The sequence below is a fragment of the Pararge aegeria genome, chromosome 6 (assembly GCF_905163445.1).
Source record: "Pararge aegeria chromosome 6, ilParAegt1.1, whole genome shotgun sequence".
Lineage (NCBI taxonomy): Eukaryota > Metazoa > Arthropoda > Insecta > Lepidoptera > Nymphalidae > Pararge > Pararge aegeria.
This window is the reverse complement of record NC_053185.1, coordinates 8,912,157-8,933,419: the sequence shown is the minus strand read 5'-3', so window position 1 is coordinate 8,933,419 and position 21,263 is coordinate 8,912,157. Positions and strand designations below refer to the sequence as shown.

Here is a 21,263-nt window from a genome sequence, read left to right as displayed (position 1 = left end):
TTAATTAAAAAAAACAGATATTTTAAACAAAATTATATAAACATTGATTTCTATGTTTCTATCGAAGATCACTTACACTCAAATGGATATAACATAAAGACGTAGTTTGATTATTTTATCAACAAATAGATATTCGCGTTTGAGAGATACATGAAATTGTTAATGAGAGATGGCGAACACCACAGATAAATTTAATTTACTTATCTTAAAAAAAAAACAATTCTAGGGTTCCAGGGATTCTAGGGATTCTGAATTGTATATTATTCTTTTAAATATTTGCATGGTTCTGATTCTATTACAAGACACATATATACGTATTCTTTCCAGATTAAAATCATTATCTAGACTCTTAGTTCAAAATATTAACCTCTTACTGCATAGATTTTTAAGTTTGTTTGAGAAAAATATATGCTATAGATAAAGCACAGCAGGCTTCATAAAAATACTTAACAAGTATGATAAAATATAATGTAAGTAAGTACTAAACTGCTTTATGATTCAAATAATATGAACATAACATATTTTTTTGTTTTATGCATACAGTGCCATTTCTGGGTAGAAATAATGAGCCGCTAATATATGGCGTCTCATATATGAACTAAAATAAAATTGGGCACCAATATAAGTTTTGATAGAATTTGAGTTCTTGTTCACATATTAATGATAAATAAACATGAAGCAGTAAGTACGCATACAAGTTGACTACAAACAACAAATAAAAAGACATGAAAACTGACCCCCAGTGTACTTAAATGAATTGAAACACGATACTCTTTCTCGTGTTTTATAAATTCACTCAAATTCACAAAAAATGATAACGAAATAAAAAATTTGACAAAAACGTCACCTCATTAGTCAATCAGCTTCATACGATCCGAAGAAAAAAACTAATTGACTAAATCTTGACTTTTTTAATTGCAACATTGAATGAACTATAAAGACTAGAACCCAAACCCCAAGCCATTATTTAAAAATACCACCCTGGTGGCGTTGTGGTTGTAGATTCAAATTTTGAAATTAAAATTCCGTTGACTTTGTTTTGACAAACGAAACGATTGACCGTAATTTAAATTTTGTTAATTTAATGTATTTCCTATTTGAATAGGTTCTTAAAGGTGCGTAATGTTTATAATGGGATAGTGCAGTGAAAATGTAACAAATCCACAAAAATAAATATGCAATCAACACACACAATCTCATTAATAACAACGTTTTTAATTAATTAAGCTTACTCATGAGTAGGTTGAGTATTAAATTAAAAGTATTTATGAAAAACTACTGGCCGTCGCCACCAATCAGCACTTCTGTTATATATTTTGGTGAAAGTAACTTGTTAGGTCTTAATTTTACTGGAGAAGTGTACTTATAAATTCAAACCTTATCCTTTACAGATGTCACGCATTCCTAAATATCCAGTTGCGGCTAAAGAGAATCGGCCAGCGATATCGAATACGCGAAATGTGACTAGAACCATTGGTAGTGGCCTCAGTGAGACGGACAAAAAGAACTTGTTATTAAATCATACTAAACCTATGCGTAATGCTCCTGTTGCATCCGCGCCGGCTCCTCGAATCAAGAGATCAGCAACAGTACCCGCACCATCGGTAGTACCCAGTAAAATAACAAAAGTTGAAAAAAAATCTGCAGCGGTAGCACCAAAAATTGCTCCTTATGATTACAAAGCAAGATTTAATGACTTGTTAGAAAAGCACAAGGGAATAAAGAGTGAACTTAGCGAACTAAGAGATAAACATGTAGAAGTCTCTGACGAGTATGAAAGAGTTAAGGAAACAGTTGAAGGCAGTATTGCAGAGAGAGATATGTTGAAAGAAAAACTATTGAACACTTTAAAGGACTTAAGACAGAAGTCTATTGAATATGAAAGCTTAAAAATTGACCATGAAATCAAAAAACAAGAAAATGAAGAACTGCTTGGAAAAGCAAATCTTCTGGAAGATATTACAAATAGTTTGAAACTGAAGTCTCTAGAATTTGACAGACTGAAAATAGAGTTTGATGAATTGTCACGCCGTCATAAAAGTCTTAGTGAAGAAGCTGAAGCACTAAGGGTTTTAACAGATCACCTAAAAAAAATATCTGTTGAGCATGATAAATTACAGTTGGACTACAAAGATATAGTTGATGTTATGACAAAGACAAAAACGGACACAGATGCTTTACAAAATATTTTAGCTACAATGTACACTGATCAAAGAGTTTTAAGGAATACTGTGCAAGATCTAAAAGGAAACATTAGAGTTTATTGCAGAGTACGACCACCATTGGAAACAGAGGCATCAAAGCCTTTGTATAATCTCAATGTACTTGATGCTTGTTCTATTGAAGTTGAAAAGATTGAACTGCTTAATTCAGTGCGGAAAGGTAAATCCCAGCATTCATTCTCTTTTGATGGTATTTTCACACCTCACTCAACCCAAGAAGATGTGTTTGCAGAAGTTTCGCAAATGGTCCAATCTGCTTTAGATGGCTATAATGTTTGTATTTTTGCATATGGTCAAACTGGTTCTGGCAAAACTTACACAATGGAAGGTGGTAGTGGTGAGGAGCAGTATGGTATCATACCAAGGGCTATTAATATGATTTTTACATGTATGGGTGATCTTAAAAGAATGGGTTGGGATTTAGCCATCAAAGCATCCTTTTTAGAAATTTACAATGAAGTCATTTATGATTTATTGAATTCATGTAAAGATCAAGTAAATCATGAAATAAAGATGATGAATTCTAAAGGCACTGATTTGTATGTTTCAAATTTAAAAGAAGAAGAAGTCAAGAGCTCTCACGACTTCATCAGGCTGTTATTATTCGCTCAACGTAATAGGCAAACTGCTGCTACAATCAATAACGAAAGAAGCTCCAGGTCTCATTCAGTTGCACAGATTAAAATAACTGCTATAAATGAAAAACGTAAGGAAAAGTTTACTAGTAACTTGAATCTAGTAGATTTAGCAGGTTCTGAAAGTGGGAAAACCACTCAGAGGATGGATGAAACTAAACATATTAATAGATCACTTTCGGAACTTTCAAAAGTGATTCTTTCATTGCAAACCAACCAATCACACATCCCCTACAGAAATTCTAAACTTACTCATCTATTAATGCCGAGCCTTGGTGGTAATTCTAAAACCCTTATGTTGGTGAATATCAATCAATTTGATGAATGTTTTGGTGAGACTCTCAACTCCTTGAGGTTTGCCACAAAAGTAAACAGTTGCCGATCAATTAAGGCTAAGAAAAATTTAACTCAGTTAGGTGACTTATAATACTCTGACATTTATTTTTATTGACATATTCCAGATACTTAGTTATAGTACCTAATATTAATTTAACATAGTATATAATCTGACCATGAGAGAAAAATATCCACCACCCATGGGATAACAGAAAAGGCATAAGGCAATAGCTTTATTATCAATTCTTTTGTATGAAGAATTTTATAATTTTGTTACTAAATGTTGCCCTATTATTATTAATTAACTATTATTAATTATTACATTTAATTAGTTTTAGTAACTTTTAAACACCTTACTAAATATGCCACCGAATAAACTATATAGTTTCAGGGATAAAGCTTTTAAACTTACAAATCCTTTATTGTAGAAAGCTTTTCTATACTGAGATCTAAAATTAAGATTGGAATATAATTGCTGGGCAAGTTTTGCTGATGTTATGCAATGTATGGTAAAATTAGGTATCTTTGTTAGTCTATAAAATTTATGTAACTTAATAATTGTTATAATGATTATCATGAGCCAGGCATATAATGAGACTCTGTGGAAAAATAAGAACAATGTTATAACAGTGTAAAAGATACCAAAAGCAACATTGAAATGTTTATTATTATGGTTTGTAACCTGGATTGAATTGTCTCAATGAGAAAAACTTTTCAGGTATCCATAGAGCAGAATGATTCCCATTTTCTAACATTTACAATTACTATTTATTGACTTATCAATAGAATAACGTTTAGGGTGGCTTTTTGGATGCAGTTTTATTGTGGCTTTACCATCTGCTATTTTACAGCCTGTGAGCAAAATCTGTAAGAAATTCAAATTCAATCTGTAAGCAAAATCTGTCACATTTATCTCATTTGGATTCAATCCAGTTTATATAATTATAATTTTTATACCTAGGCTATTATTAATTTTTAATTGAATCTAAATTTGATTCTTATTGAATTAGAAATATAATAAAAAATGTTTTTTTTTGTTTATTTGTAGGAATACTTGCGAACAATCTTGATTTTTCTCATTAGATAAATACAATTTGGGATTTTGTTATCTTTGCTTCATGAGCCTTACTGCTGAGCTTGGACTTATCGCGCTGCTTCAATATGGCTTATTGAATAATTAATTTTTATGAAAAAAAAAAAAAAGAAACGATAAAAGCTACTAAGCTAGATATACATCGTGTAAATGAAAACCAAAATAATACTTCGCAGCCTGTAGAGGAGCATTATGTACTGTCTCCTGAGACTTATCTTGTGAAACCGAAAATCTAACATTTAGCGGGTAAACCACTGCCATAGTTTTTACTGAAAGAAATCAGATACAACCCTAACAACACATGCTACCCTAACATCACATGCAAAATTAAAATTATTTGACTAGTGTCACTTTATTAGTTGCGTAGCGTAGGTACTATGCACGTGTCGATCTCTTATGTTCTATAGGGTTGAAAGTAAACACTTCATATGTTTTGAATTAGTTTTGTCATCAAATACCGCATACAGTTGAGTTCGGACTATGCTCGAGAGATGGCACCACTAGCATGATGACTAATTGAAGTGCTTATGGTGTTTTCTTTATAAAGACTAAATTAATTATGTATTTTCATAGGTGGGCACTTTTAGTATGTGGCCTGTGCATTCTGAATACTATGAGTGAATATTTTTTTCGTGCATTATAATAATTACCTACAACATTCAACATTAATCAATAGATGACGTTAAAAGCAGATCGAAACTGCTGTATAAATTTGTAATTACTGTGTCGAAACGGCAAAGCATTGTATTATTAGGTTAAATAATAACTAAATGTACCAAAAGGTATTTGTGTTAAATAAAATCCTCGTAGACAACAAATGCTAAATTAGCGCCACCTTGTTAAGTTTTCTTGAAATCATGCTTACATCAATACATACTAGATGGCGCTCTTCGGAGATCTATGCGAAAATAAATAGACCTTATCTTAGACTATCGTACTATTAGTCAGAATAACTTAATATCTGCTTAAGTATATTTCATTCTTCGATTATTAGTGTAATATAACAATTATTACCCATTGAATTACCCACCAATCTGCACTGGGCCAGCGTGGTGGAGTACGGCCTTAACCCCTTCTCAGTTTCGGAGGAGACTCGTGCCCTGTAATGGGTTGATATGATGATGATGATGATGAAGATCCATTAAAATGAATAATATCCTAAGCGTGCTTCAAAATATCATTGTTACATATACCTACAATAGACAATTGATTTAGTATACTCTGTAAACAAGTCCTTAGATTACCTACAATTTCTGTCATTTATGCACTGACCTCTGTTACTACCTGACAGGCTGTAGCTGTCACTTTGTTTTGTCTCCAATCGCTAGACGCAATTTATGGAGGGTAGAGGTAAGGAGAGTCATCTTATATGGGAGAAAAGTTGAAAAAGTGTCCAGTTGTTGCGCTAAATAACAGTTCAAAAACCCTCCACAATGGCGCTGGTGGATGCACAGGGTATGGTATGAATGTAGCAATCGTAGATGAATTGAAGTATGCCGAGTTAAAAAATTTAATGTTATTATCGACTAAAGTAGTTAATTATTGAGAATTTCAACAACTTACGTTGTACAAAATATTGTGGTAAATATAACCTTACTTCCTTGTATCTCCATACTTCCTTGTTTATTTTTCAAGCCTACTCTAACAATATTTATATTTGGCGCTTCTTTTAAGAGTTACCCTGATGCAAATGTGGCGCCATCCTAATTTAATACATTTTGACGACACTTTTTCATATACACAGATGACTCTCCTTACCTCTACCCTCCATAACGCAATTTTAGCGATGGAAGTACGACGCCTCAATAAGAGTATCCAAGGAACTAAAATTAGAATTACTATATAAAAACCATTAATTATTAATTCCAGAGACAACCGTTTGTCAAAAGTGACGCTTCAAATGGGGAAAATATTTCGGATATAGGGTAATTTGTAAGGACAGCCAGGCCAGGTCAGAATTGATGTTTCACCAGACACTACTCTGGAAATCGCCAAGGAGAGCAAAAATTCTGCTAACTTTTATTCCAAAACAAGGGGTGTTAATGGGGTGGTACAGCTTGTATGTTTACCTTGACATTTACTTTACCTTTACCTTAATAAAAGTTTTTATTTAATTTATTTTAGTCAATTAAATTAACTCTTTTTTAAATATGCAATTAAAGAAACCATACTGTTCGCTACCATCTTAGATTAGACTGCATCATCACTTACCACCAGGTGAGATTGCAGGCAAGCTAACTTGTTCTGTAATAAAAAAAATAAAGCCAATTTATAGGCGCTTGTTTTTGGGTAGGTAGATTGTATAGTCTGCTCAATTTCATATTTTCAGTACGTTTTTTTTGTAAGTACCTGTTTGTTGAATAATTTTTTATCTATTTTATTTTTATGGTTACATAAATACGAATATAATTAATAAAGACAAGTTAAAGGAAAATTAAAATGAAAAATATGACTGCGAAAGTAAAATAGACACTATTTTTCCCTGTTGGGTTCATTGTGTCCTGTACCTATTTATGATAAAGGATCCAACGTCAATACGTTCTCAATCCATACTAAAGTATCGATACCTAGCATAACATCAGTTTGACGTTGGGACAACATTAATTAGTAAGAAAATACCTTTACTGTCAAATTTAACAAACAGAACCATTCTCTACGGCATGGCATGACATCTCGAAATAAAATTCCAAATTCTACTGTGAATGTACGCCGCAAGCGCCATCCTTTTGTGTCGCAGCGGCGCCTTTGACAAAATATGGCACGGGCCAAGGCGCCACGGAACAAAGGCGACCGTATCTAAGCGAATGGACTTTAGGAAGCACACCCTTTGGCCCCTTGCTGCCTCCAAAGGATGTAAATCTTATCTAAAGTTAAAGCTTAGGTATAAATAAAACAACACATCAAATTATAAAAAATAGTATATAATAGGGACTAGATCAAATGATTGGGTGAAAATCGCATTCTCTTTCATATGGACAAACACAAAACGTAGTATTTCTGTACATCTCCGGGCCTCAACTCGGCGCCAGGAGGGGCATTGGGGCACTAAGGCCAAGCGAACGGTGCAGTAACCGCGGGGCGAGTCCAGCTTCCTCTCGCCGATTGTTCAACGGGAAACATCCGGTTCAGTCGTTGCTTCAGAAAGCTTTGCTGTTTCAATTGTATTTATTAGCCTATCTAATCCGTATAAGAAGCCTTCCTCATGGTTGCCCTGTTGCCAAGGCTCCCGATGCGTTATGGTAATATCATCTGGCACGCGTCGAGTCTTTCCAAAATCGATGAGCCAGGCACCAACACGTTCATCATCGTAGATGATAAAAATGCTACTTCCCACTATTTCATGTTTCCTGAAGAAATCTGACTTTTCAAACATGTTCTTGATTTCGCGGAGCCGAGTAGAAATAGCGAGACGGACGCTCTCATCATTACCAAGAAAGCGAGCTACTGTAGCCGTCAGTTTTTTTGGTTCTCGTACTTTCTGGAGGTCTGTGAGCGGTGGTTGTCCGGGGAGTTTTACAGCTTCGATGCGGAATCCTTGCTCTGCTGAAGACGAGCACTGTTCTCGAAATTGCATGTAACGTAGCTTGGTAACAGCGCGTGCTGCATGCTCAGCTTCGGTGGGAGCGTTAGGGTCCAGCCGAACCATTTTCTCGTAAAGGTCGGGTCTGGCGCGAGCATTGCTGACTTCGTCTTCTAAAAACGTTCGAGTTCCCATTTTCACATCCATAACGTGTGGGTCTCGGAAACCATGCAGCAGATCCTGTAGTTCAATGAAATTCTCGCCACCGTATTCCAACTCCCTGTAGTAGCGAGGAATGGCAGAGCGCATGTGGGGGCAGGCTGCAAGAGCCTCGTATGCATCGCGTTCTGGGTTGTGCGCGGGATGGTCGCCAGCTGCACGGCGCTTCCAGACAGTGCCGGGACCTGCAGGTGCCAAGGAGCCTGGATGTCCAGACAGCTGGAACCATTCTGACGATCGTGACTTGAGTAGAGCGTCAGATGCTGGTGCTGAGAGCTCTAATGCGTTCTGTAACAATAAAAGTTTTTTTATTAGCTAACTTTTTCTATATCGATCGATCAAGTTTGATTTTCAGTAGGGTTGAAACTTTTTGGCAACCCTGTAGTGAACTTGGGCATAGTTCAGGGCGCTCAAAAATGTTGGTGAGCATACCGTTTGGCCTCTCTAAAGTCAGCTTGCGCATAGTTTAGACGAGCCAAAACAATGCAGTATTTGGATTCTTAAAAATACCCTAATAGGAAGTTCGACTAATAAAAATGAATTACTTCGGTAACACCGAATGAAGACATAATTATTTATATAAGGTAAGATAGTAGGTAACCTACCTCGATACTCAAAAATAAATAAAAATGTCAATATATTTATTGGCAAATCTAATTAAAATGAAAATCTATATTTATGTAATGATTTGAATATTTTTTTTGTTAGGATTCATAGGTCAGTTCTTCGATATAAGTCAAATTGAAAATTATACTTACAATTGCTAAGAATTTAAGCAAGTCGGAGGGTTGCGACGTAGGTACGGTTGGTGCAGGGACGGCAGGAGACCTGGTCTCCACCGAGGATGTGGCGCGCTTCCAACGTTTGAACAAGGCCCCCTCGTTCTTACCGCGCCAACGATCCTCATCCTTGCCAGCAGCAACCTGCGGACAATGGAAATGACGAGTTCAAAACACCAAATTTGCGCACACATTTACACTGTCGAACAATATTCACTTCCATAAAAAAAAAAATCACCACAATGCTATGACGTACCGCTATAATTTTGTTTGCGGCATAGAGGAGCCCGCCAGGTCCGAGGCGGCTCAGGACTGATTGACGGGAGACACTGTTCATTTTGCTGGTGACAGTCATGGTAAGCGAGTGCGTGCGACGGAAGTACGGACACGAATGAGCGATATAGAAGTACGCGCGAGAAGCAACCAACGTGCGTGACTTGACGTCTATTACTAGCTTGCGAGTGGTGCCAGTGGGAGGCTCAGGCGTGCTTATATAGAGGCCTCGGCTTTCTCGTGACGTCGAAGCGTTCGCGCCCTCACCGCTTTCCGTCCGCACGCGCACATCGAATTTCCTTAGCGCCTATTTTTCACAGACATATATACTGAATGCATTGGTCGTGGAGATAATTAAGACGAAAAACCTATATAAGTAATTCTTAAGGTAAACCAATCTACCCATTCTGTCGGAAAATACAAATATTTTGAGAGTAGGGTGATCCGGATTTTGGATAGGGAAGAAATTGATTTATATTAGGTAGCGTGACCATAATAAGTCGACGGAGGCGTTATAAAAATCTTCATAAAAACTCAATAACATTGCTGTTGTATTTTTGTCTCGACGTATTTTTTGTAATTAGGACCTATAAATGACAAAAACGGGACCCGATGGAGATTCATCACATAAAACAAGATTACTCGCCATAGGACAGAGGGACCTACATATAAGTACGTCAGCCCACAAATTAAAAAAATTGTGACGTCTTAAACTAATGCGAAATGCTAAGAAGAAGCCAACGACTCTCCGTTTATTGAAACCATATGCGTAGTTTAGTAGATACGCGGAAACGGATGAAAATACACACTGATTGGTAAAATTATATCGAGTAAAAAGGAGTATATTAGCTCCTTAAAATGGCCTGCATGAAGTCAACCTCGTCAACCGTATATAAGATAATATTATGATAACCTATCCTACCTAAGATTGAAACATGATTTGGGGAGACTAGAGGCATTTTCGACTTTAGAGTTGATACTACTACGGCCATAACTATTTATAGATAGGACTATGTGGATTATATTTCAATGTAATGATTAACGATCCTATATTTACCGTTGAATGCAGTTGTCACCACCTCTCTTCTGTTAGACTGGGAGAGGCTATTGATTTGATCCTATGTTATTTTTATCTTATTTGCTTATACAGTACCTAGGTAAGAAAAAAATATAGGAAGTGTTGCCAGTGTTGACATAATCTACTTATTCAAATCTAAAATTCATTACTCAAAAATTCGTCCACTTAGCGATGTAGAAAGCTTTGGTAAAAGTATTTCTAAATACGGATTAAAATAAGTGCGGAAACGAAATAAAACGCTACAGTAACAATGAGCGTGGTATAAAACTCGGAGGACTTTGTGTTTCCAAAAGGTAAGTTATAATATAAAGACAGCATTTGAGGACCCCAAACAAAAATCCACTCTAGGTGGATAACACAAAGAGGTGCCCAGGATTACACTTACAATAGAACTTTGTTCCCCCCTGATTCTCTATGAAATTGAATTGCACACTAAAATTTTGACACCTCTTCATACTTTTTAACATTAACGTCACATATTGAGGTTGCAAGTACGTTATGGTTAAAATGTTAATACCCAATTTAGATTACGGACCCAGTCGTCAGATGTCGATTAGTTGAGACCGACGCGACGTTAATAATTAACGATAATACGAAAATGAAAGATGAAAAATTAAAACTATTCAAAAAATAATGTAAGTAGGAGTTACATATTGTATTAAGAGTCATGGATGCCTATTAAATAGCAGCAGTATCAAGAAACAAAAAAACTGCGCGGTCTAGATCCTATTTCTATCCTGTAACTCCTGTAAGAAGGCAGGTAATATAATCAGAGCATAAAATGTGACGTCTGTCAGTGTCCTTTACGTATGACGCAAGGGGAAGATACGCTTTGAATCCAAACAATGTGACTTCTGAAGTTTGAATTTGGCGTATCGCTATGACGTAGCCGCTACACATTTGGGTACAAAAATGCTCGTGTTCGAGCACATAAACGTCGATGAATAGGTTTATATTCAGCCTCGGTATATTTTCGATCGTCAGCCTGTTAAAACGTGACCGGTTCTAAAACATATTGTGACTATTCGAAGGCTACAATGCAAACGCATTGCGCTTATGGTTTACAGTTCACTGTTCATACTATCTGATTTGATGTAAAGCTTAACTGGCTCTGGCTAGGCAAAGGAAAGCATACAAAGGAGGCCAAATGGATTTTGTTGCTTGTCTTTGCACCAGAGTACGGAAGTATTTGAAAATCTAAGTAGTTATGTATTTAAGATTAAGATTTAAGATTAGTTAAGATGTTAAGCTGTTCCGTCCATCTTATGCCGTCTTTAATTCATTGTCATCACTGATTTCATGTACGTTTTATAAAGGGGAAAAAAGTAAAGTTGTGTGATGCTCTTTTTACTGAGTACCTAGTGATCGGATCGAACCCACTGCCCTTTGCCTAGTTTCTATAGACTATGTCTTTAACTTTTTTCACTTTACATTATTTATAATTAAGTATTTTTAAACCTTGATTGTCTATTACATTCATATCGTAACATACGTGACGTCAAAATTTACAGGTAGTAGCTATTTACTTTTTTTAAAGCGGCGTCATAATTACCGTCACAAAATACGTTTCGTGACGTTGCTATCGTCATCAACATATCACACATTACTGGCCCACTTCAGGGTACAGGTCTTCTACCACAATGATAAAGGGGTTAATGCCGTAGTCCACCACGCGGGCCCTGTGCGGATTGGTGGACTCCACACACCTTTGAGAACATTATGGAGAACTCTCAGGCATGCAGGTTTCCTCATGATGTTTATTTTCACCGCCTAAGTAAGTGATTTATTGCTTAACACACATATTCCGAAAAGTTAGAGGTGGGTGCCAGGAATCGCAGTCTCTCCGAAATGGAGGCCGAAGCCGAAATCACTAGGCTATTGCTATATTCCTTATCACTCAAATGGTTTAAAACGCACATAATTTCGAAAAGTTAGAGGTGTGTGCTTGGCTTCGAACTCGAGCCCCCAAAAGTGTAGTCGAAGTCTACCCTAGTGAGTTGTCAGTTTCTATAGTATCAGGGTTCATCATAATAATAATAAGATTTCTCAGTTTATTGCCTGAAGTATTCTCAGGTAGGTATTTAAGTTAATCTCCACTGCAAATATATAGTAGGTGGGCAGCTAACGACGCGCGACTCGGTCGCTACGCCCACTTTAATACCTTCAAGATGACATTTAAAATATCAAGTGTCCTATACTTACTTATATAAATATTGTCGTCGTCGTGAGAATACCGGTCAGAAACAATTAGCAACAAGCGTGTGATTGAAGTGTTACAGTTGTTTTAGTGTGTGCGGTGTATCCACGTATAACAAGCTAAGTGAAGCATGAGAAGTGAGTGGGAGAAGATTACACGTTGTGCTGACCCCACATGGTATCGTAGCAGGTCAAGAAGGAATAAACAAAACGACAAAATAAAGCAATAAAACTTCGCCAGCAAAAATTAAAGATTTGATACTTAAGTAGTTACTACCTTAAAGGTTAATTTTATTGAACTGATGCTGAGAACAATTAATTAATTTTCCGATATTCGGGATATTAATTACGATTTCCTAGAACCTAATGAATGATACGGATACTTAAGGTTTATGGAAGCACGTAAACGAGATTGTCAGGAATAAAAAAATCATCCGTCTAGAAACCTTGAAAAATCTTCCATTTGTAGGTATCAAACGTTTCTGAATGCTTTATAGAACACACATACCCACTGCACACGAATTATTGCCATTGAATTAAATTGTTTACTCGCTCCCTATGAATATCTACTTAGGTCAAGATAGTTCATGGCCAAGCTATGAAAGTGCCTTAGATGCTTGGTGCATTGCGTTTATGATTTACTTACACACTGTAAGATAGCGTGTAGATTTAGTACAGAGTCGAATACCGAACAGCTTGTACTAATAACGTTTGTTCAATGTGGAGCGGGCTGTTACTGAACTCTCTGAGTCCATTCTCTGAGTACCATTCGTCATACAGACAAGCAGCCTGAAATAGCAATGAGCATTAGCAGTCATATTTGTCGAAGAAATAATGACCGTTTGTCAGCCGCAATACTGTAAGCGGCCAGACGAGAACCGCATAACCGGTCGTGGAGCCGTGCTCTCAGAAAGACCCATGTTCAACAGTGGACCCTAGAAGGCTGATGATAGTTGAAATGTAGCCTATATCTCATTCATACTGCTAGGGCGTAATAGCTTCTCTAGTTTAAGGCTAAGTTAGCTTTCTCAGACTGAGATCTGTACCTAAAGCTTGCTTATTCTAACCTCAGTTGTAAGAAGAATTTAAAACGATACAAAGTCTTGTGTCCAACATAAATCTGTCTCGTTCTAACACTTACTATGCCTGAGCAAACACAAAGGTATACTCTTAGATTACAGCCTCAATGCCTAAAAGTTTTCAAATAGCGTGTTGCCTGTGATGACATTTGACCCTAAAAGCCTGGTCGCTAATTATGAACCGTATTAAAAGTTACTGAGCGAGTGATTTATAGAGCTATATATACTTAAATTATCGTTGTGACACAGTTGGAAATGAGAACATTTCAAAAATAACGAGTACCGAAATACCAAGTAATCGACAGAGAGATTAACCAATTCACCATCAATACCCTATAATACTTAGACCATAGCTGCACTGGCCTCTCCCAATGTCAGGTATTATAAGTAAAATACCTTATTCCCCAAGCTGGGCAGACGGGTTGGTGATAGCAGTAAACGCTACCAGTTCTCCGTTTTATTTCCTCAATTGCTTCGTTTGACACCTTTAGAAAGAGTATGGTTGGTGACAACTTGATTTTTACCCTACCTTACAAAGAGACAATTGACAAAACGAAGACCAATTAATAGAGGTCGATGTTCAAAGGAGCTTGTATGTTGATCCGCTACGAAAAGGAGTATTGTTGGTAAACCCCAGATAGCGTCCAGATGCTGAATGCATTGGACACAGCAGTGTCAAATTTGTATAGTCATCTTTCCATTTACACATAAGGCAGTGTGTTGGCAATACTAAGTAAGTAGATGCTTTTCAATATTATGGGAATTTAACTAGATGTTCTATTTCCTACCACATGGCCATGACATTGACGATCTTTTACAAGCATGTTGACTTGCGGAACACCTTGACTAAACATGAATATCTACCCAGACGGTCTGTAGACGGTGTATGTGTCATGAACGGGAATCAAACCTTGGCCCTAAAAGGGGTGTTAACTATGTTAAGTTTACGATAGAAATATAATGTAGTTTTAATGTATAGATATACACTTTTGCAGTACTAGTAACTAGGTATTCAGTTTCGTAGGTACGTTGTGGCTTTATCTTACCTGAAAACATTTACATAGAAGCAAAGCCTGTGCCAAGAAAGATCTCCTTTGTATAGGAAATACACCATCACAAAACATAACAATTGCATTAGGTTCGCTTTAATTGTTTAAAACAAAGTCGTAGGTAAGTACCTAGGTCCTACCTCAATTGTTTGATGTCTAACAACTTTTATCATTAAAAAGTAATATTAGATAGCGTGCTTTAACGAATTGTTTTGTGTTATGCTATTTAGAAATAATACCAATGAATGAATGTACTATTTATTCCAAATGGATGGTTTTTAATTCCAAAGTGTTTGTTAGTTTCTAACTTAACATCAAACAAACGTAAAAAAAAACATTTAAATGCGATTAAAAAACCTTTAACGACTTTGATAATCGCGGAAAAATGTCTCAATCTCACGGGAAGTCAGAAATCATAAACGGACGAAGTCGCGAGCTATCTATAAATGACATATTTGTAGGATGATGTGTTAGACGATGATCTAAACGTGAAATGCTATATATATAGCTATACGAGTTCTATTAGCTTTTTGACAATGGGAATAGAAACAAAAGATAAACGAAGATTGTGATCACGCTCGCTGCTTATGCATCTTGTACTTTTCCAATGTTTACGATAAACTGCGGTGGTCATGTCGATGTGTGTGTTCAAATCAAATATGTTTAGCATAAGCTAATATGTTATGCTCAGTTTGCTCTGGCTAATATACAGTGGCGTTGGACTCCATTCATTCGGAATTGCATGCCTATCTGCCATAACTTAAATTTATTATTCAGGCTGCTCCTATGATTTGGATACTAGGTCCCTATCACTAAAATTTCTTCACTAAACAAATGATAAAATTGAAAAATCCTTTTTCTCATAAAAAAACTTTGTCAGTGTACTCGCACATCACACACAACACACATCTCTGTTTAAATCGCTACGATTCAAACATCCATGTATGTAGTACCAATAATTATTATATTACAATATTTCTTATTATTAATTATGTTAATAATTAACAATTTTTTTTATTTATTCGAAGCCTTCAAAATTGTCTCAAAATTTAAAATACATTTCGCTCTAAGATTTCAAACGACCACGATAAAGTTAAGACATTTAGATAAAATTCCTGTAAGGTATATTATCTATTTACGCTTAGATACGCTACTTTTGTTTGGCCGAAAGACCCCTGATGACAACGAAATTGTGTGTAGTATGAAGACTTTGCAAAGAGACATCTTAATAGGTAGGTTAATGTAACCAAAACTAACTGTACAGATAAAATCTTGGTTTACCACAAGTATTGGCACAGAAACATCTAGTAATAGTAGGTAAGTATGTTTTTATTTCTATCTAATTAAAAAGGCGTAGTTATAAGAAATTGCAGAAGCATTCTCACGCAAACGCATTAATTTCTTTTATGACACTCTTATTGTAACTCAACAATGAAATCCCGGTACAAGTGAATATTCAAGATTCCACTAGAAGTAAGATTGAAGTTATTTAACTGAAACTAATCTGACGACAATGTAATTGTGTATTAGTTATAATTTCCTGTTAATTTATATGCGTTAATATGAATTTAATGTTAATGCTAATGCATACCTAATTAACGCATGAATATTTGTATGTTATTTAATTTACTTCATGGATTTTAAACAAGTAACGGAGTGTAAACAAGTAGCTCTAGGGTCTTAAGCTGGGTTCTAAATAACAGAATATATGACCAATCCAACTGCAGCGGAGAGTGCGACAGGAAAATGTTATCACCACGAAGCTGTTTAAACTTCTGAAGCTTCTTGCTTTTAAAAGACCTAAAAAATTTAAGCGAAAATACTACGACGACACGACACGATACGGACCTCGCCAACCTTTTTTTTTTCAATAAGTGGGCTTAAAAATTTACCTCAATCAAAGAAGATTTGTCTGATGCTCGTGTTTCGCTCTACCCAGTAATCGATGAGTGCTCTTTATTGAAGAATATATGCGAGTAAATTGGCGACTCCAATATTGGTGTAAACGTATTGGTTCAATTGCAAAAGCAAACTAGGATTATACGATATCTTCAAATTCAGAATGTGCGTATAATAATACATTATTTTCTAACGTTACAAATGAATTAGCTAACCAGTGTTACAGATCGGATCAAATTACTGTAAATAGGTTCTATAAAACGTCACGATTTAAATTTCCAAAAATACACCAATTAGAATTATTAGACCACTTACCTACAAGTTTCTATTCTTGGACTAAGTTGCTAATTTAATAAATTTTCAAAGTGTCACAATGATATTCTTAATATCGATACAAAAAGGCAGAATAAAGCATTTATTAAAGGAAAACCTTTAGGAGAACATTACTGAAGTATGTTGAATTATTTTATGTACTCAACAAAGTAATAGCAATAGATTTTATTTAACAAAAAGACGAAAATACTTTAATGAAAAAGATGCTCTTAAAGATATGAATAAAATATAACTAAATACGTAAGTTGAGTAATATTATGAGTCATATCGCTTAAACTTTGATGAAAACCTTTCAGTTCACCATAGCGCAAACAAGGTGAATTTCATTCAGTCGGTTTGCTACTTATAACGTCAGGCATATTTGCCGATGAATAATTTCTTTGCTTAAGAGAGTGTAATACCATTGAATGGCTGTTGTTGGTGTCGAAATTAGCCTCATGACGCAGTCCGATTGCGCTGGCGCAGGTGCTGTTTATTGACACAGCTGTGCGTTTCCTGCCTAACTTAAGTAGGTCTATACTACAGTGAAATAAGTGATTCAATATGGAATTCATTTTGATGCATGGAAGCACAATAACTGATAATCCTGATTGAATTCATAAACCAACATTTACAATAAGATTTATTGCAATTGTTCGTCTTCTTGCCCCAAGCTATCCAAGCTATGTGGATAGCGTGGGGTCGGTACAACATGTCTTCTCCTTCCACTCTCCATCATCATTTTGAAGCCTACTACTGAACATAGTTTTTTGTAACGAGTGACAAAATCCACGGTCTTGGGCCGCTTGTTTCCGCCCAGCTACCCGGTTGATGACATCTTTCCACCTCGTTGCGGCATACCAACCAATGCTGCGTTTACGGGTGCGGGATTACCATTCCAATACCTGCGGAACCCAACGTCACGGTTCTGCGAGCTATTTCCACTCACTCCTGTCTATTAGTCACCATTTTCACCATTTTAATTATGTTAGTTGCTTTTGCGCAAATAGCGTATTTTTGCCAATAGTGGTAGGGTGTCAGCTAATCAGAAAACATTGTTATTATCACATTGACTATGTCATTCTACGACCAACGACTGGCTAGGGATCTTACTGTGTATTGATACAGGTTTCCCAACGTCATCAGCATAAATAAAATATATAACTAAAGTACTAGCGGTTTCCCGCGAGTTTTTTTAACCGTTTAGTCCATTTTAAAGATACCCGTCGATGCAAGATATGATACAGATGCTATTACTGCAAACTGACCGGGTTCTTAGAAGTCCGCAAGAACTGATACAGCTTTTCCGGGAACTTTTCTGTATCTATTATATAATTGTATATCCTAGCTGTGTTTTTACGAAATTTAAACAATCGGCGCAGTGTTGGAGCGAAACATAACTATCAAGTAATAAACAAACCGACTTAATACTAAGAATGGGTAGAACGTGGAAGTATGGATTAGCATGAATGTAAAAATCATTAACCAACGAAAATCGTACCTCCGTAGGTTTACGATATTACAGCCATAAAATATGAGATAATATGTAAATCGGTCGAATTAAAAGAATACAAAAGGACGGAAAAGTTTAACAATGAGCAGTTTAACGTCAGGAAGCTTGCGTGCTGGTATGCAATATCACAGAAAATAGCAGAAAAAACATTCAATAAATATACAAAAATTGCGAAGTGTGAAGCTGCTATTCAAATTTGTTTAATTTATAAAGTGATACTCTGGAGGTGTTTAATGATTATGAAGATAGATATAATGTAGAGAAAAGAAAATGATAACGTTTACGTCGAAGACAGACAACTCTCACAACTCTTAAAAAAATTAGATAATATTGTATATCTTGTTATTTAACAATAGCAAAGGGGACCAGCAAGTTTAGTACACGAAAGTAAATTTTAAAAACTTCGGAAATCGACGATAAATAAATTAATAATTATGTTTCATTTTTGTCACAGAAAATAATAAAATAAAATAAGTTAGTAATATTATTACTGCAAACACAATTTTGTCATAGTTATTTTATCAAAAAAAAAGAAACGTCAGAGTATAACTAAACTAAATTTTCCACATAATATTTATTTACATTCTTAATGTAATTTATAATAGAAGTATTTTTGGGCAAAAAAAGGAATATACAAATCTTATTCCGAAGGTGGGTCGTTGGTTTACAAATGTTGACCCCGACTCTTTGTAGCACTAAAGTCTTACCTAACTGCGCACAAATTGTGTTACGTGACGTAAATTTTTATACTTCTTCAAACAAGTACTGTTTTAACTTGTAATTGACTTTAAGAAAATATTCAGATGGCAGATTCAATTCAGTAGTGCTTTCGTTACTACTTGGAAGAGTAGGAAAAGGATAGCATTTATAAATTTTAGGCGTAAGTCGCTACGAGTACAATAAAGCACCAATTCTTTATACCCTGTGAGACAGGAGACCTGTGCCAGTGGGGACCAATATGCTGATGGAAACCATGATTGCTGAAATTTACAAACAAGATACTCTAATATAACTCTTGATGAGGATAAGTATCGAGCAAATGGTTTGTCAGCTCCTTCGTTTCGGGGTCAAATGTTAATTATATCGGCAAGCGGAAACCCGCACTGGCGAATACAAAATAACAAACGAGGTATGGTCCAAAGCGGAACTTCGAACGCACCTCGGCTTGAGGACACGTGCTAGTTACAAAGTCAAGGCGCCTGGGTCGAATTTCATCCTATCGTACAGATTGCTTACCGGCCACTTATGATCTTTAGCTTAAATATCAAACTATGTCTGTGCTTCATTTCCAAAAACAAACTATCATACTTACTTTAATTAAGGGAGATGTCGCATCAGATACTTCTTTGTAGAGTTACAAAATTAGAATTCTGTAGGTTTGTGTACGATCCAGTCCCATTACTACCGTGGCATAAAAAAGTAAATTTTTATTATTGATGCCTTTTTGTTTCGGTATTATAATTCATTATTATTTAAAAATAATATTGCTTTATGCAAACCCCTTGTGACTTTAATAAAATGGCAGTTTGGTATTACGAGGTCTTCTTATGATTTAAAATGTAATTAATTTTTAAATTTTATGGGTGATACTCGGATTGTAAGGAATCATACGAGCTTGATGTCATAGGTATCAGGGGCAAGGTCTTGTCAGTAAAGTCTCAATAAAGGTGCGCCTTGACCATAAACGATATCAACGCCAACGCTCTCGAAAAGTTGACATGCCAAGTAAGATGAACTGCCAAAATATAGAGCAAACGTTCCTACTGGGTTTCAATAATAATTTGCGTGTTTCTTTGTTAGTGCGTGAAATGCGAGCCTAAGTGAAGATGGCTGAATAAACGCCATTTTGAAAAGCTAATTAATCTATTTGCACAGGTTTCGCTTGCTTTTTATTAATTTTGAAATTTACAAAATTAAGCTCTATTTCTGATCACAAATCAGACTTCCTGACTTAGTTTTTGTTTGCTTGCTTCATAGGTATGGTTTTTTGTAAGCAACATTTTGTATTCATGTCCAAATGTGAATAAACAACCTACTATTGTTCGTCGAAAATTGGCAAGGAACAATTTGCGTCTTCGACAGAATAGCAAATTAAATATTCCAATCAAAATTCAGGATACATCGCGGAAGGGGAAATGATGTTTAAATGTTCATCCTTAGCATTTAGACAGACCTCAGTGAAAAGTGTATTATCTCTAGAGCAGTATGTCTTAAAGTGGGTGATATCGTCTGTGGGCCGCTTGAGGTTTATCTGTAAGGTCCAGGGAAAAGAAGAGTCTTAAACTAAAATTTAAGTAGATAATGAGTGTGCTTTTGAGTTTATTATTTTTTTAATCTTAAAGTTTTGGTTGCGCTATAAAATGATTCACTCGCAAAATAAGCTGTATACAAGCTCTGCTCTACCTATAACATCTACGGCCACAAAAAATATGCACCTAATAATTAGACTCATTCTCATTCATTAGATAAGATCACAAGACTATTTATAGTATTTTTAAAACAAGTATTATCTTTTTTTTGTAACCAATAAAAAAACAAAAGTTAGCCCTAATAATAGAGTCCCTTTCAAGACGAATCAAACAGTAAAGACCTACGCCTACTTTACAGGGTAAAGTAATAAGTGCCTTTAAGTAGGCGTTAGTAGGTACTGAGCAAATAACACCGGAAACCATCTATTAAAATTATTTGCATACTATGTGTGTAATTTGTCTATTAGCCTCGGTACTTATCTGCTTATATGCTTTTAGCATTACATTATGACACTTAAACGTATTATATCGAAGCCTACTCATAATATTTTTACTGCACTTACTGATAAAACTAAAAAGTGTAAAATAATTACGAAATAATATTGAAGGATTCATAAATATATTTCATAAGGATTTACTTATAATAACGCGACGCGTACTTAATAAAGTGACAGCAGTCACATGATTTTAATATTATCATTTGATGTTAGAGCTGTAGCGGATTTCTTTCAGTAAAAGCAATGGCAGTTTACTCAAAAACTATAAGTTTTCGGTTTCACAGATAAGTCTCAGAGACTGTTCATAATGTACC

At 35.6% G+C, this 21,263-nt stretch overlaps 2 protein-coding genes across 4 annotated transcripts in view; one reads left to right on the top strand and one right to left on the bottom strand.

The window, feature by feature from the left end:
• Positions 1-981: 981 nt before the first annotated feature.
• LOC120624585 (protein claret segregational) lies at positions 982-4,187 on the top strand. The gene is made up of 2 exons (XM_039891221.1): positions 982-1,115; positions 1,392-4,187. Exon 2 carries the CDS (start codon positions 1,392-1,394, stop codon positions 3,282-3,284), a length of 1,893 nt encoding a protein of 630 aa, XP_039747155.1. The 5' UTR covers positions 982-1,115; the 3' UTR covers positions 3,285-4,187.
• Positions 4,188-7,186: 2,999 nt separating this feature from the next.
• LOC120624598 (inositol-trisphosphate 3-kinase homolog) overlaps positions 7,187-21,263 on the bottom strand; it is an 85,650-nt gene continuing 71,573 nt past the window's right edge. For 2 of the 3 annotated variants that reach the window (XM_039891240.1, XM_039891241.1), the window contains 2 exons: positions 8,784-8,948; positions 7,187-8,313 (listed from right to left, as the gene is read on the bottom strand). In XM_039891240.1, coding sequence (XP_039747174.1) covers positions 7,393-8,313; positions 8,784-8,948 — 1,086 coding nt within the window. In that variant the 3' untranslated portion in view covers positions 7,187-7,392. Of the gene's footprint in view, positions 8,314-8,783; positions 8,949-9,060; positions 9,272-21,263 lie in introns of those variants that run through there. The other variant, XM_039891242.1, reaches the window with a different exon arrangement.